Here is a 17,721-nt window from a genome sequence, read left to right as displayed (position 1 = left end):
GCTAAATGGTTGTTTTTTTTCCTACTTAAGGCCTCAATTTCAATGGTTTATTACAAAAAGCACCATATTGTTACACGTTCTTCCCAAAAAACCTGCAGCATCCGCATTTGGTAATAACTTTTGCAATATGTAGCAAGTTATTACAAAATGCGGCAAAATGTATTACAAAATGTGATCAAGAATTTCATTACGAAATACAGCAGTTATTACAAAATGTGGCCTTATTACATAATGAGGTGAAACTATATTGCATTATTATACAATGCACCATTGTTACATAACGTGGTGCTACATGATCTTTCAAAGGTACACTTATTATAGATAAACATTTCATTAATTGTTTAATGCAATTAATTGCAATTAAGTACAAGTTAACTATGAACAAAAATACTATATTTTTAAATATTTTTCATCAATTGACAGCCCTAGTTTTTTTCCACTGTAGAAAAATATTTGACTTTAATTTGAGGAAACGCAAACTTCTAAATCATCCCGCTAGTACACATTTACAACTTTGTATGCATATTTTGAAAAATAATGTGAATCATTTTGGACCATTTGGTCAAAATGTCAATGAAAATATCCATATTTCACAGCTAACACGACTTCTTACAGCCTTTGGACACTTTATTGTACAATTGTCAGCAGAGAGATACACACACTAAATAAAAATGTACTTCAACTCAACTTTTGGCAAATATTTATACACAGACACACACACACACACACATAAATGGGTGTCAAAATGAGTTGAGTGAGCATTTGTTTCAAAGGGGAGCTGTGTTATGTAAGAGCCACCCCCACTAAGAGCTGGCCTTCACTATCACTGTGGAAAGCTGCCAGCTGGGACAAAGCGCAACCACGCACACACACACACACACACAAAACAAGGAAACGCAATGAAAAAAAATCTGACGTTACAATTTCATGGGGCTGATTTGAGTTTTTCTACCTAAAAGAAACGGGATCTTGAGTTATGGTGCTGGCAATCAAAGCATGAATATCCTCAAGAGAATATCTGGAGAGATTAGCAGGTCATGTGCTTTCTTTCTCATGATCACGCAGCAGCACTTTCAATTCACAACGCTTCTGTGTTGTCATGTTAGTCTTCCGGCATTTTGTCCTTCATGCTCACTCTGTCCCTCGTGACTCATGTTGTGATTCTGACGATGTCATGCATCTCAAAGCATGGCGCCGTCACCTGCTCTTACTGTCTTTTTTGATTGCTACATTTTAGAATGGCTCCTTTCAACACGATCATCTGCACAAAGGAGCCTTTTCGTTGTCACTTCATGCTTCCTTGGCGTTTTACTTCATGAGCTACCAGTCGCAACATAGGCGTCAAGCACCTCATCAACCGTCCTTACATGGCGAAAGCACCACTTGAAGCACATTAGTCTCTGCAGGTGCCACGAGGCGTTTATAACGTTTCATAAGGTTTAATGATGATGATGAAGACCTGCAGCGCAAGCAATGGGCATTTCATGGGTACATTTAGCCTCAAATGCCTCAATATGTGATTAATCAATTACATACTTAATGATCAATTCATCAATCATCCCTCACCCCCCGACAAAAGGGCAAGTCGTGCCACAGACGCAGTGAAAATTACGCGACAGAACATGAAATGTTTTGCCGCGTTTTTGCAAGATTTTATACACAAGCAGTTTGCCTGAGTAAATATAGTGGCTTGGGTTCTGTGCAAAAATCCTCCTAAATAGAACTCAGTTCATTAATAATCCAATTCTACAAATGCATAATGTCTGTTTATTAATGAAGAGTAAAATTAAGGAATTGTGCATTATTTTTCATTTATTAATAGTTTCTATTTCAGTTCATGTAATTTATTATAATTTAATCTAATATTATTACTCCCTTAATTTCATTAAATGATAATTAAAACCTAAAGGTTATTTGTTGCAGTTCATTTATAATACATCCATTAAAACCTACATTTAAAAATGATATTAAATTCAATCGTAATTAAAAACAAAAAGTGACTCATAAAATTGACAATACAAATTTAAGAAAATGCAACAAATTAAATGATTAAAATTTAAAAATGCATTTAAAAAGCTGACAATAATTTACAAAATATATACAGTACATTAGTGTACTACAAGCTTTTTTTACTTTAATAAAATCGTCATTTGAAATATTTTAAATTTGAATTCTTTGTTATCATGGCCCTTCTTTGCTGATTGGCAGGGAGAAATCACATGGTTCTACTGCCTTATTAGTGAGGCATGTGGCTTCTGTTTCAGCTTAAGTTCCCACATACGGTTCCTTGCCTCATAAAAGGCCAAAAAAACAAGAAACACTCTTCCCTTTGGAGTCCCAACTTTTTTGTCTGTGCGGCATGTAAATAAATAACTGACTTTTGTGGCCAGACTTGGCTGCCCTCACTCGTGTCAATGACAAGCTGTGAACGCGACCACACGCTCTATAGTTAAGCATCAAATGAAATGGCAAGCAAGGGTGAAGTGGCTTGTCATTACCTGGCAGCGACTTTGCCCACTTGACCGCAGAGATGACCTGCTGTCCGCCGAGCTTGTTCAGCGTGGACATGAGGCGTGACGAGGTGTCAGGCAGGGTGCCATCGTAGCCCGAGTAGATTATCTCGGGCTCGATCGCCTTGAGCACCGAGAGCATGGAGGGTGTCAGTTGGGGCATGCAGGTGGGGATGACCGCCACGGGCATGGCGGGGACAGGTTCCGGCAGTAAAGGCGGGCCCTTGGGTTTTATCGTCTTCATCAACTTCTTGTTTTTCCTTGCTGGTGGGACAAAAAGAGTGACGTTAGTCTCACAGAGATGCCTCGAAATAGGAGTTGTAACTTTTCTCCAGACAACACCTCAATTTTTGGACAAATTAAAGAAAACAAGACACTTCTTTAAATCATATTTACACTATCACTGAACTAATAACTGGTAGATTGCAATAAAAAAGCATATCCGGTTTCTTAGGTGCTGGATAAATTGATCACCATTATCTTAAAATTAGCATAATAACTTCTCCTCCTACTGGTGCATGTGTGACGGACAGGAAGAAAAGCTCTGACTAGCTTGGGATGAAGTCGTACGGCAACACCTACTGGTTTGCAAATATAAATCTCAAACTCAAATCTAAGACAACCTGTCTTTTTCAGACTTTTTTTCTTGTGAAAATCTTATTTTCAGGTCAGTAAGGTACTTGTCAGACAATGACAATCGTTCAACGTAATAGGAAATGAGTCTTGGGTGTTTTTAACACCTCTATCCCGGAATTGCAGAATTCCTTTGCACATAGACAGCACTCTGCCTGTGTTCTGCTGCCACCTAAAAATCTAGAAAATTGCCGAATCTATGAAAAACAGCGTTAATTACGGCATGTTTTTAACAAATGCTACTCTGCTACTCGGTCCGTTCAAAGATAAATAAGCCACAATGCTGTCAGGACAAGAGCCAATTGTAGTTAACATTGTTTTGTTAGCTAACTGTGGCCATTAAAAAGTTTTATTGTAGCTAAATTTGGATAAAAATGATTTGGGATGTTTGATAATATCGGCTCACCGGTTTGTCTGCCAATAATGTTATGAGCGCGTGAGGGATGATGTCGTGCTCCACACAGCAACAACATTGCTAGCACAGTATGTACGCAGTCTGGACGTATTTCCAAGTTTCACCTTTGGATTGTAAATAAACAATTTCCAAAGGGTCTTAAGTGCTGCAAGGGGTGTGTAAGGCATCTTCCTTTCGTTCTGTGTGAATGTACAGGAAGCAGTACCGCTAAGTGGATCTCTATGTAGGTTAATGAAGACACACAAGCTGTGTATAGCTGCTAATGTTTTTATTTAGACAGATGTGTTTTGTCATTCCTTGGCTGATCCATTGGGACTTGTCAGAGATTACATGTAATCAGTGTGGCGAGCGTCGGAGAAAAGAAAATAACTCAGTCAAGGGATTTGATGGACAGCAGTGCTCTACTATAGCTCTTAGTTGCTGTGGAAACGCCAGGAGTGGAAATTAAAGGTGGAAGAGAATGTAATTTTCCTGCCTGAGCTACCACCTTATCGTGGTGAAGGAGTTCCAATAGTCCCAATAATCCTAGGAGCTAAGTTGTCGGGGGCTTTCACGTCCTAGTAGGGTCACCCATGACAAACAGGTCCTAGGGCAGGGACCAGACAAAGAGTGGCTCAGCAGACCCAATGAAGAGACAAAACTTTCGACCAAGATTTCCCTCACCCCGGGCCCCCCTCTGGAGCCAGGCCTGGAGGTGGGGCACGATGGGGAGCTGTCAACCGATCACAACCTGGTGGTGAGTTGGCTCAGATGGTGGGGAAGGATGCCGGTCAGACCTGGCAGGCCTACACGTATTGTGAGGGTCTGCTGGGAACAATCGCGGGTACAAGCGGCCAAAATGACTTTTCTCGGTAGAGTGGCTGGGCTCTCCTTTAGAGATAAGGTGAGGAGCAGTGTCATCTGGGAGAAGCTCGGAGTAGAACCGCTGCTCTTCCTCCCGGCACTGAGAGGAGCCAGATAAGGTGGCTTGGGCATCTGGCCAGGATGCCCCCCGGACGCCTCCCGCATTTCAACTGTCAACTGTTTGTAAGGAACAGGGGTGTTTAAGTGTGGAAAGCAATTGTCGTTTTAACAGGTAAAACAGTCGGAAAATGACACGTCGTCTTATATTCGGGGGTTATTCTTGAGATCCAGAGGACTGGAGCAGGGGAATCCCAAGTGAGACCAGGGGGCCATTTGCGGCCTGCAGCTTGTTTTTTGTTGGCCCGTAGCACGTTGTACAAATAAAATTATACCAGAAAAAAATACCAAAATGGGAATAGAGCAAAAAGGTTAAATGTGGAGAAGCTGAAATGTTGACACTAATAAGTAATCATATATCAAAGTTAAGTTTAAATACATATACAAGTATAGAGGGTTTGGGTTTTTTTTGCCTTTTGAAAAATATCAAAGTGGCCCCCCCGCATCCTACGATTTTCAGTATACGGCCCACGGTGGAAAATGTCTGGGCATCCCTGGTCTAGAGCATGCAAGTGGCACCAAACAACTTCTCCCCAAGCGAGTCAGAGCTTATCTTCCTGCCACTCACCTGGCGAGATGAGGCCGTGACATAGAGACCCCGCCTTGTGTTCGACTTTGGAGGCATAAAAGGCGATGATGTTGATAGGAGAATTTTGAAGGACTTGGTACTAAGCTCCGAGTTAGCTGGCTCCACACGAGCAATGTTTGCTTACCGTCTAAATTCATTCCAGCTTGAAGGCATTTGCGGAAGCGGCAGGCCGGACAGTTCTTCCTGCGGATCTTATCGATGATGCAGTCGTTCCTCCCTGCACAAAGGTAGTTGTGCTGACCTGTTTTAAAACACAGAAACACAAAAAGAGATGGGTAGTGGTATTTGTTGACATTGGGAGTTACACAGCCACAAACCACCTGTTGGTACTACACTTGCACAGAACGAGCATGTACATGATTGGTGATCACACACAATGATACTACAGACATGATGAACCCTCTCCCTCTCAATTGCACATGATTTAATATTACAGAAGCGGGCTAGAAAAGAGGTTATATAAGGTCCATGTCACCATTCCTCTTACATTAACCAAAGCCAAATAAAACCTATGAGCAAGTGCTTCAGCGACAAAGGCAAAGCACAAAAACTCTCACATGAAGGAAAACCTGAAACGTAACCGAGACTCAGTATGGGGCGGGCGGCTGTCTGCCTCAACCAAGATAGAGAGAAGAGAGATAGACAGAGAGAGAAAACAGAATAGAGGGATTGGTGTTTATATGTAACAATAATTCATCAATAAAGGTAGTAATTTGGGGCTGATTAATACACTGCAAATCTAAGCAAGATTAAATACCTAAAAACAGTAAAAAAAAAATACGTACTTTTTACTAACCAGGTATTATTTATAGAGTCGTTTCTCACTACATCCCATTTTGAATTTCGCGGGTTCACTCTATCACGGTTTTTCAAAATACATTAATTAAAAAATCATCACTGTTTCGTGGTTGAATATGGCCTATTATGGGTAAAAAAAAAAAAAAAAAACACAGGCTACTGTTGCGGCCATAACCCAGGCCAAGTTGAAACTTAACTTTGAACCCCTGATGTCAGTTCCTCTCCATCCTTCACTCAGCTCCCCTAGCATCGGGACAGTCCTATTTATGTCTTAAATGGCTTATTTACTCTTAATATGTCTACTATATTAGGTAATACAACTCTAAAGGTGATTATAGGGGTGTTATTTCATGTCTAGAGGGCTCTAATAACGTTAAAAACATACAGAGAAGGTCATAAACAGGTGTTCCACGTGCTAAAGCTGAACATATTCCATTTATAAATAAGGAATCTTACTTTGTGAAAATTCACTTATCACGGTATGGTCTGGAACCAATTAACTGCAAAAAAACAGGGATTACTGTGTATAAATTTGACATATATACCCAGTATTACCAAATACCTGAAAACAAGTAGTGTTTTCATATTCTGTTAGTAGATTATATTGCTTATTTTAATAAAGTAATAAAACAGTTTAAAAACTAGTCTAAAAAACGCAAGTCAAGAGTGGAATCCATTAACGGCTGGGTTTCATCCTGTGATGGGGGGGGGGAAGACACACAAATTTGCTTTAACATGGCAGGAAATCACAATTTTATGCATAAAATAAGGAAGCATAAAAGTATGATTTGAGTTTTTTTAAGTCATTTTTTCCAGCTCAAGAGCTTAGAAACCATCCCGGGACCAATTACAGTAAATATGTTTCGGAGAGGCTGGTTAAATTGGCTACATTTTTTTTATCGAAAATGTACATTAATGAAAAATAAACTGTATTTTATTTTTAAAGGTGTGGGAGAATTTCCGTATGTTCTGAACTCCTGTTTCTATGCAAGCATTGTATTGAAAAATAACGCTCTAGCTTGTCTAGTCATAGCTGACCTCATGCTGGTCACGTTTTAGACGGCAAACTATCCAAGTCTGAATCAACAGCACCTCTGCTGGTTGCAGCAAGTGGTGCACTCCATTTTTATCTCAATTGACAACAAGAATCAACATTCAATCATGAAAACAATTCTAAATAATCAACCAGTCAAATCAAATTGTGCCTTCCTCTATCCGGCTATGTCATCTATAAGCTGCTCCTGCTTATTTTTAAATGTCATCGGGGCATTTTTTTTAATCCTTTTGAATGGATTTGCCTGAAGAAGTGGGCGGAAGGGTTGTGGTTAATATGATATTATCTAACCTACTCATCTAACATAATCCACACATGCATAGCTGAACCTGCAGCATCCTCAAGAGCTCCATAGACCTAAATTCACCTTAGATAAATGTAAATAAACATGTATGACATTACGAGCATTAGCATGTTTAATACACTGATGCATCATGGGCTGCAAGTGGGGTCGCTCACCTTGAGCTTTGATAGAAACGCATGCTTTTTCTTTTCAAATCCAGTGTATGGAGAGATGTTTTTATGCGCATGTCGTCCTTGTGTGAGTGTCACATGAGTCTTATCTGGGTCAGCATCAGACAGAAGACTCCATCGACAGTCAGTGACATAATGAAGTGTTCCTGAGCGTGCTACACCGGGCGCCATGTATAAATGTGTGAATTCTCAACGGATTTGCTGGATGAGTCACAAGCTGGACAAATAGCTTTTATCTTTTGTTGTAATTGCAAAGCAATGTGAAAAGCTAATGTACTCCCGAAAGGGTAGGGTAGGGTAGTTTCAGCAAAAACACCTGATTTTGACTAAAAAACAGAGAAAACAAGCTTGAGAAGCAAATTCAAGCAGAGTGGCGGTGGGGTCTGCTGGATGTGGGGATGAATCCCTGCTGCTGGCAGATCCAGACGACAGCCACTCGTCAGAAGAATCAGGGTCGGGTTCTGAGTCACCCGACTCTGAACTGGGGGGGGACAGAAAATCACGTCGGAGGCCTGAGTTAGGGATTATTTTGCCTGTTGTGAAATAATTGAAACATACAGTAAAAGGCGATGACGTGTGGTGTGTGTGTGTCTCACCAAACATTACAATAACATTACTGACACCTAGTGGCCAGTGTAGAATACTACATATCATCACAACATCTTTTAATGTGTCTTCTGAATGCCTTACTTTTTAAATTTGTATTATTTTAGCCATTTATGCTTGAAAATGCTTAATTTAGGCAAAACATCCGTGAAATTTGCTTAAATATGCTTTTTTTTTTTTTTTTTTTTTTTTTACAAATAATAGGCCGCATTTTACCACAAAACAGCATGATTTAAGCAGCAAAATTTGAAGTGGCGAGGGATTACTGTATCAGCGGTTTAAGTGGAATGTACATCTCAGTTGACAATTGGTCATATTTGAAAGTGTTTGAAATCCATCCATCCATTTTCTATACCGCTTCTCCTCTTTAGGGTCGCGTGGGCACGCTGGAGCCTATCCCAGCTGACTGGTCGCCAACCAATCTCAGGGCACATATACACAAACAAGCATTCACACTCACATTCATACCTATGGACAATTTAGAGTCGCCAATTAGCCTAACATGCATGTTTTTGGAATGTGGGAGAAAGCCGGAGTACCCGGAGAAAACCCACGCACGCATGGGGAGAACATGCAAACAAACACACAGAAATGCCCAAGAGAGAATCAAACCCAGGTCTTCCTGATCTCCTGACTGTTACTGTGTTGAAATCGCCATGTAAAAAAAAAAGGATTAATGGAATACCAAAATAGTTGTCGATTAATTGGATAATAGATTAATTATCGATGTACAATTCTTTCACAAAAAAAAATCTCTGGTGTGAAAAGGAATAAATGAATGAGACTGTCCGTACGCCATCTCTCTATCTACCGTTGTACAAAACAACCAAATCCAGTCTACATCAACTCTGTGATTTTGCAGGAAGTCATTGCAAACACCAATGGCGTAAAACCGCCATCTGTGGTGTAAAAAAGTGGCAGCTGAAGCTCAGTTAGTCAGTCCACTGCTCTCTGCTCCGCTACGTCTACTTCACAGGGCCCACGACACCACTAGCACATTAAATATGAAGGGAAACTCGCTCACTAAATCTCTTAACCTCGAGTACAAGCTAAAGCACCTGCTGCTGCTGCTCACATACTCAACTTCTCTGCATATTTGCCACAGATACATAAATAATAGATAGAATAGAGAGTGCATGGACTGTGCAGTCTGATGTGGTTCATTCCTCTGGTGCCATTTCAGCATTGTGACTAAAAAAAATGTTTTAATTTGCACGAAAATTGTTCTTATCTGAATTAAACAACAAGAAAAGTATATTGGTCGAGCTGGGGTCATACAACATAGTCCAAATGTCCATAGTCATTGTGCTTTTTACATTTTTTTATGTAAAATAAATATATGTTTATTTTACAAAATATCAATAAAGACCAAGTATCTCGAAAAAAAAAAAAAGCATTTTTTATTTTATATGATATATAATATGATATATAATAAATGATGATGTTTCTTGGTTAAATATGGCCTATTATTTAATGAAAACATGTGCAGATTTTGCCTAAATGAGGCATTTCCAAGCATAAAAATGAACTAAAATACAAATATAAGCGATAAAAATGCGTTCAATGCTGAGCATTACATTTTATGTTATTAATGTAAAAATACAAGCGTAACAGGGTGGATTGCATAACCGTACAATTCAATGCACCGAAAAGAAAAGAAAAGGCAATTCATTTACTTTATCACAGTCTCACCCTGAAACAAATGTATCATCACATTTTATGATAAAAATAATGCCCACCCAGCATGTTATGTTGTTGTGAAGTTTAAAGCTAAAATAACACAGGAACAGGCTGAGAACCACTCAAATAATGTGTACAATTTGAAGTTCAACCTACATCTTTTTTTTTTTTTTTTAGACATCTGCAAATCTCGGAAGACTTTAATCTTTCTAATTTAACTCCAGGAGTACCTTATAAAGCAGTGGTCACCAACCCGTCGATCGCAAGCTACTGGTCGATCTTTGGGACTTTGACGGTCGATCACGAGAACGTGACCAACAGGCACGCGTTTTGAACACTGAACACGCCCGTACGCCTCGCCGCCTTCCAGGCAACGAGCCGCAAGCTCCGGCCAAAAGCCCAGTCCCCAAAACCCAGCCGGAGATACTAGTACACCGGATCCCCTGAGACGGGTGCAGAAGGGTCGAGCGAGAGGGAGTGACAGAGCGCAGAGATGTGCTCGAGCACACAACTGTAGTTTTTGCACGTTAACATGATGAAAAATATATATATATATACAGTATATATTATCTGGTGAGGGTGTAGATCTTGCGCAGGTTCATGGCCAAGACCAAGGATCTTGGGCTCAACAAGGTCGGTGACCACTGTTATAAAAGGTCTCTAAGAGACAGTATCACAGTAGTATGTGTCTTCAAAATGGGGAGTAGTATTACTACTTGAAACATTGACTGTATACTTCAAGGTTCTATGATGTCTAGAATTAATTAATTCACTTTACAGTGTTTCCTATGAGACAATTATTTTGAAATGTAAACAACTTGGAAGTCAACCAGCATCACCGAACAGCTTGTGTTGGAGGTTCCACTGTATTCATTTAGTTGGGAGGTTCAAATTATGCTGTTGCATGAAGGAATCCTGTAAGAATGACCAAGTGGCTCATCCCAATCAGAAGCAAAGAGTGCAAAAACCCCTCACGAGTCATTTGAAGGCTTGAATTTGCATGCATTAGTTGAAAAAGAAGAAGAAGAGGCTGTGTGTGATCGCAAGCAGGGTTACAGGGACAAATCATCATAAAGAGCATCATATCGTGATCATCACCAGCATGATTAGCATTATTAAAAGGTGCTTTTATTTACCATCTGTCTTTTGTCGTGCTCTCCATCCTTCAGCAATGAGACAACGACCGCAAAACGGAGAGCGTAGATGGGTTGTTTTGAGGGAGGGGCGGGAGGAGAAAAACAAACAAACAAAAAATAACAGGTATAACCATTCTGAGAAAAGTAAAAGGCCTTCAAGTTGAGTTGCAGTAATGCGCCCTAGGTAAGGCGTGTGGAAACAAAGATATTTCTTTAGCAACATTTTTGTGCAGACAAAAGACGACAGAGAAAATGTGTAGTCATGCAAAAAACTTCATGGACCACAGCTGAAAACCACAACTATGCATGTAAGTACAGTACGTGATGTATGTCCTGCCAGGTGGCGGTGCTGGATCATGGAGGCTTAGGGCCCCCACAGAGGTCACAACATGCTGAGGTCACATACTCCTCCACCAAACATGACCTGCGGGAAAAGCTCAACGCCTCGCCCTCAGACCATACACACAATCACTTCAAAAGCCACGTTTCCATCCAGCGGTAAACTTCTGTTTGGATTGGCAAACAATGTCCCCTGAGGGATGTGTGGGCAGCTGACGGCTTGATCAATTATGGGAAAATGTTGGATCGATTGTTAGTTTTTTCTTTGATGGGATGAGCCTTCTTTAGACAGCAAAATAGCTATAGACTGAATAAACAGCACCTCTGCTGGTTGCAGCCCAGTAGTACACTCTGCTTGAGACACCATTAATCACAAGAATCCCAAATTAATCGATTAATCAGTTAAGTCAATTTCCAATTCACAGAATTAAAAGTGTTAGCTCTTACATTGAGTGTTTTTACTGCTATATTAGATAAAATATAACGTATAAGGTTATAATGAACATTGAGGCTCGTACTACTTTGTACACGTGTTTCCTCACTTTTGACTCATTTAATGGTCTTCGAGGCTCAAAAATGTTTTGTCTGGCAAAAATGGATTTATTCAGCTAAGCGGATAGTGGCAATGGGCATAATAATCAATTCAATAAAGTGTGTTATAAAGTGGGACAATACAAGTCAGATATTTTGGGACCGCCCCAACCTGAACGGAACCGTACCACTTGATGTAAACATGGCGTGTGTTGTGTTATCAGAATATAAGACCAACCTTCCACGGCCCTCTTGAAGAACACCTTGCAGCTGCCACAGGTTACCACCCCGTAGTGGCATCCGGAGGCTTCGTCCGAGCACACCAAACACACCTTGTGGGCCTGCCCATTGGGTTTGGACTGGCCCTGCACCACTGCAGAATTGTTGGACATTGCTGCCGCTCTAGGTGATGAGCTGGAATGCAGAAGAGAAATAAAATGACATGAAAGCATAGAAGTAAATGTGGAACAGTTCGAAGGCAGTGTGACACCCGTTGTTGCGCCATTCATCCACGACCATCGCCTCATGTTGCAGCATGGTAATGCACGGCCCCATGTTGCAAGGATCCCTACATAATTCCTGGAAGCTGAAAACATCGTATGCGGTATTTGAGGCAAATGGGGGTCACACCAGATGCTGACTGTTTTTTGGAAAACAAAAACAAAAAATGTTGACATTTTTTTGACTAAATCTGTTCTTTTAAACCACTAATGGCAACATGTGCTAGCCATTTTCTGGTTTGAGGAAAAAATGTCATCTTGAGGCCAGCTGCAAACAGTCCCTTTAAGTAATACAGTCGTCCCTCGTTTATCGCGGTTAACTGGTTCCAGACTCGACTGCGATAAGTGAATTTTAAAGTAGGATTCAATATTAACAAACGTAATATTTTTGTAGTTAGAGGATAGAAAAGCTGTTTATGACTTTTTAAATAGCGTTTTTTAACATTATTGAAGCCGTGTTGAAATAACACCCCTTTAGTCACCTTTACACTCCTATTATTCTTTGCTTACACCACATTGCTCATGCGCAGGCTACGGGATCACTGCAGGGACACAAGAGACGGCCAAGGCTTTAAGCATAGCAAGCTCGCGGGCTAACTAGTTAGCCTCCCATTTATTTATTCTAAACTTAAGTGTTTCAAACGGAGTGGAGAAGAAGGACAAAGTAAGAACTCAAAAACTTACCACTTCCACACAGAATGGGAGGAGAATTTTTTTTCACTCTATCATGTCGGACATGCCATGGCTGACTCCATGCAGTGTGAAAGTCATATAATGTCACATCATGTCTCATCAATGTCACATGACGCCTAGTGACCAGAATACATATGACATATTTGACTAATACTAGGCCATAGTCAACCACAAAACAGCAATCGTTTGTTAATTAATACATTTTTGAAAAACCGTGACAGAGCTATGGAGCAATCGAACGGCGATGTAGCAAGGGACAAGTGTACTTGTATTTTTCTTTGCTCACAGGCTCCCCCTGCAGTTATGATTTCTTTAGCATGTACAGTAGATTGTTCTAGTAGGTACTGTAAGTCAAAGTTTAAATTAATTTTCAATTCAATTTCATCATTTCAGTTTTGATTATTCCATACGTATTTCCGATATAATATTATTTGTATTTTTTTTTAGAAACAAATCTCTGGTATTTCCGAGTAGCACCAAAGGGAATCCGCGTACCAACAGCGGTACCCGTACCACAGTTTGATCAACATGGACACCACTTTCCTGTTTTTGCTGTTCTATGTATGTACAAGTACAATTGCTGATGACATCATAAACGGGCGTCAGGGATGGCATTAAGAACACCGTTGCGCTAAAGCAGTGTGTTAATGATGCGACAAAACATGCGCCATATTGTACGGCAACAGGAAAATGTACGTAAACCAAGGAAAAAGTCTGCCGTAAACATTCGACCTTAACCGAAAAACACGCTAACTGGGGTGGACGCTAACCGAGGCTCCGCTATGTTTGAGTTGTGTCGCCAAAGCTGCGTTACACCAAACCTTACTTACATGTTCTTTACTGCGCCATCTTTGGTCCCATGACAAAAATACCAGCGGGAACACTGCGTGAACCGCACCGAAGTGCACACCAAGCAGCTGTTTTTAATCTTTGGTCCGAATAACAAGCGTGAACACAACCTTAATGTCTGCACTAGCTAAGTTAAATCTCCAATTGTGTAATGAAGTCCTTCAGAATCTCTCTCTCACACACACACACACACACATACATACACAATTGTATCCTATATTTAGACGTGATTTAGAAGGCATATTGTTGGCAGAGTGCCAGCATATACAGAAAGTATGTCAGGTAGAAGCTACAGTATGTTACATGAAAGCTATCATGTCAATGTCAAACGCTCATGTGAACTACGAAAGGGACTGCTTCACGGTAGCTTGGCTCTTGTGTATGTTGCTAAGCTTGATAATGATTTTGCATGCGGCTCTCACTCCCTCACTCCATTATTCTTACACACATAGTGCTCGGTGTGAATCAATATTCAGCTAACCTCTCAACCGACCGCCTCCCCAAACAAGCATGGCCTACAGGTATATGCATATCCACTAACGCCTCACGGTCACCTCGAAGGAAGGACGCCGCCGAGTGTGGCTTACATGCTGTACATTAAACTGAGGCCTTGGCATTGCGCCTCAGAAGAGGCCCAATTAAGAAGGTTAGCTTAAGCGCCAAGTCGCTAAGGATCCCTCCAAGTGTATGCAGCCGGGCGCCAAGGGGGAAGGACGGTTGGGATGCCAGGAATCTGACAATATACAAATCCTGCAGAGATTGTGTAAACAGAGGGGAGGGGCGGTGCGGGGAGCAGGACGCTCGTTTCTGGGAGTCTGACACACTGAGATGAAAACGCCAACCAGACACTGAAGAGACGATAGCCTGTATCACTCAGAGATCACGCAGTAGCTGCTTTGGAGCTGCAACGGAATAAATACATACATTTATTGATGCGGTTTGTTGTTGTTTCTTTTTTCGACAGATGACTTATTTATTTCACGGCCAATGTACCTATTTATTTATGTATTTATTGAATTCACGCCAAGTTATGTTTTTATTTCATTAACCATCCATCCATTTTCTATGCCGCTCCTCGTCATTAGGGTCGTGGGGGCATGCTGGAGCCTATCCCAGCAACAATGTATTTATTTACCGTTCACTATAAAAATGTTGTATTTATTTGCATAGCCCATGCATGTATGTATTTATTTATTTCATGCAGATTGAATTTTATTTCATGGCTATTTTTTTTATTTATTTCATGACCAATGTAAGTATTTATCTTATGTCAAATTGACAATTATTATTTCTTTTTTCTTCTTCAAGGACCCAATTTTATGGCTGTTTTATTGATTTAATCACCTTTATTTACACAGATGCTTCAGATAATAGTCAGTATAAAATGCTTTTTGGACAGTGATAAATATTAGGATTTATCAAACTGAAATGATTAAATAAAACAATAAATTAAAATGTGATAAAATAACTAAATTGGGAAAACAATCAGAAATGTTGAACTTATTTAGTTGATTGATCGATTTACTTCATTGCCAATTTATTTATTAAATGACAAATGTGTTTATGCAAAGGCCGCTTTATGTACAGTATTTTTTCTTTAATTTCACGACCAATTTGTTTATTTCATGGCAATTTCTTTAATTTCATGACCATTTCATGTAATGACCTTTTATTTGCAGTTCATCATGCATGATGCAAAAATGCTTGTTGGCCAGCAACGATTGGTTTCAACACAGCAGTGCGAGAGGCCTGGCGGTATCACACTCTCTGAAGGCGGAATATAGGCAGAACGTGCCACAGTCATGTGTCGTTTGTACAGAACAACACATAGAAAGACTTGTATCGGCTCCAGCCTCAGCCAGGATAAGCATGATAGAAAATGAATGGATGGCTCCACACATGCGAACTGTCATAAAAAGCCCACAGGGTGGTGTTAAATATACGTACACCACCATCACCCTCCTCCCACAGCTCGAGAAACTGACTCGATGAGGGTTTAAGCCTCATTAGGAGGAGCTTGTTGTGGACCTGCGCTCTACTGCACTGTATGACCTCCTCCTCTGCACTTCATCTGTCATATACTTACACACACACACACACTGACCCCGGTCGGGCTGTCACATGCTAACAAACATAAGCACATGATGAAAAAACCTACTGTGAACAGCAACAACCACATATTTAAAGTCATGCATGCTGAAATGTTGAAACACTAATGGACACGATCATCCATGTGAAGCACTACACCGTCGACTTGACTGCACAGTAAATGCTGGCAAACTGAACGTTGTTTACGCTCTGCTTTGCCCAACAAACCTTTACTTTCTACGTCAGTGCTGGCGTTGAGAAAGAAAGCTAGAAACTTGCAAATTTGCTCTTATAAAGTGGCTAACGGCACACAGTCGGGAAGATCCGGGTTCGAATCTCCGCTGGGTCATCTCTGTGTGGCGTTTGCATGTTCTCCCCGTGCGTGCGTGGGTTTTCTCCGGGGGGTACTCCGCTTTCCTCCCACATCCCCAAAAATATGGAAATAGGTATGAACGTGAGTGTGAATGGTTTGTCTAAATGTGACCTGTGATTGACTGGCGACCAGTCCAGGGCGTACCAGCTGGGATAGGCTCCAGCGTACCCGCGACCATAGTGAGGATAAGCAGCATAGGAGATGGCTGGATGGAAGTGGCCAACGAGGTGTTTATTTACAGTATGAGTATAGATGGATGACGGAACATAAACATAGACGCACACAACATTGTGGAGCGACCACCTGTCAGTCGACTGGAATGCTAACCTCCACAAAAGGCTTAACATCTGCTAGGTGAGTGCTTCCCAAACTGACCACCGTTGCGTACTACTTCAGACATTTGACCTGAAGCCATGTACCCCCTACTCCTTCACACTTACAAAAAATTCAAATATTGAACATGATTAATTTGTTAATTAATTTTACAGTACGTAAGTAATCCCCACTCTCTCATCCTGACATGCACATACATTAATGGGGGGGGGGGGGGGGGGGTGGATATTGTAACACCATTAGAAATGAAATTGTGGAGATTCAACACTCTTAATGCACAACATAATCATCAAACTCACTTATTCATATAAATCACAAAGAGCCATGAAGAACTTCATGCTCTGTCGCCTTCCTTCTTTCCGTTCTATGCACACTGAGGCGTTCAGGCGCACTCGTAATTGCTAACTGTTTTTCATTTTTACTTGCGCGTCACTCGTTTAGTCACGTGGGGGCTGAAAATCAGAAGAAGCACATTGAAGTGTTACTAATATTTTGTCCTTTTGACTGAAATCATCAACAATGGGATGTACAAAATATTAGGAACAGTCAAAAACAAGAACAAGATCAAAAGTGTGTGTGTGTGTGTGTGTGTGAGGAGTTCATTATCTAATCACAGAGTGGTCGGTTGATTTCGTGAAAAATCTAGCTCGAAATTCAGCGATTCATTTGAAAGGTGACGCCCGATGTTGTAAAGGTTCATGCTTCTTCCTGTCATGGCGGAGGGCGTGGTTTCCATTCCTGGCCAGGATTTTGTCAGGAAGGGCATCCGGCGTAAAAACTTGAGCCGAGAATTATTTGACTTTATTTGGACTTTTCAATTGTTTATTTCATGGCCGCTTCATGTCTTTCATAAGTGGTCAATGCATTTCTTCTTCTTCCAAGCTGCATGCACATTGGAAAACACACCCTTCGGCTGTTTCAATGCCATGGCGGCTTCATGTGAAGAGGAGGTTTCTTTTTGTTTAATCAGGAAATATGAGCCATCGTTTCACCTTTTTTTTTTCTTAGCTTCTCTTCCTGTCTTTCCCTGCTCGCACTTCCTCTTTCTGCATCTCAACACTCCACTCCCATCTGTCAAGGTTACATAATAATATTAGCGCTGCCATCCCGCCTCCTTCCTTCCTCCTCCTCCTCCTCCCTCATCAGCCAATGGGGTGACG

General features: G+C 40.9%; 1 protein-coding gene across 2 annotated transcripts in view; it reads right to left on the bottom strand.

Moving 5' to 3' along the window:
- LOC129169054 (glucocorticoid receptor-like) overlaps window positions 1-17,721 on the bottom strand; it is a 54,247-nt gene that overhangs the window by 7,306 nt on the left and 29,220 nt on the right. Inside the window, exons 3-6 of one of the 2 annotated variants that reach the window (XM_054755038.1) lie at window positions 11,964-12,139; window positions 10,856-10,882; window positions 5,232-5,348; window positions 2,499-2,774 (exon numbers count right to left, since the gene is read on the bottom strand). In XM_054755038.1, the coding sequence (XP_054611013.1) occupies window positions 2,499-2,774; window positions 5,232-5,348; window positions 10,856-10,882; window positions 11,964-12,139 (596 nt within the window). The remainder of the gene's footprint in view (window positions 1-2,498; window positions 2,775-5,231; window positions 5,349-10,855; window positions 10,883-11,963; window positions 12,140-17,721) is intronic. The other variant, XM_054755039.1, reaches the window with a different exon arrangement.

This window comes from Dunckerocampus dactyliophorus, chromosome 16, assembly GCF_027744805.1.
Source record: "Dunckerocampus dactyliophorus isolate RoL2022-P2 chromosome 16, RoL_Ddac_1.1, whole genome shotgun sequence".
In the NCBI taxonomy this organism is placed as follows: domain Eukaryota; kingdom Metazoa; phylum Chordata; class Actinopteri; order Syngnathiformes; family Syngnathidae; genus Dunckerocampus; species Dunckerocampus dactyliophorus.
This window is presented reverse-complemented; position numbering and strand designations above follow the sequence as displayed.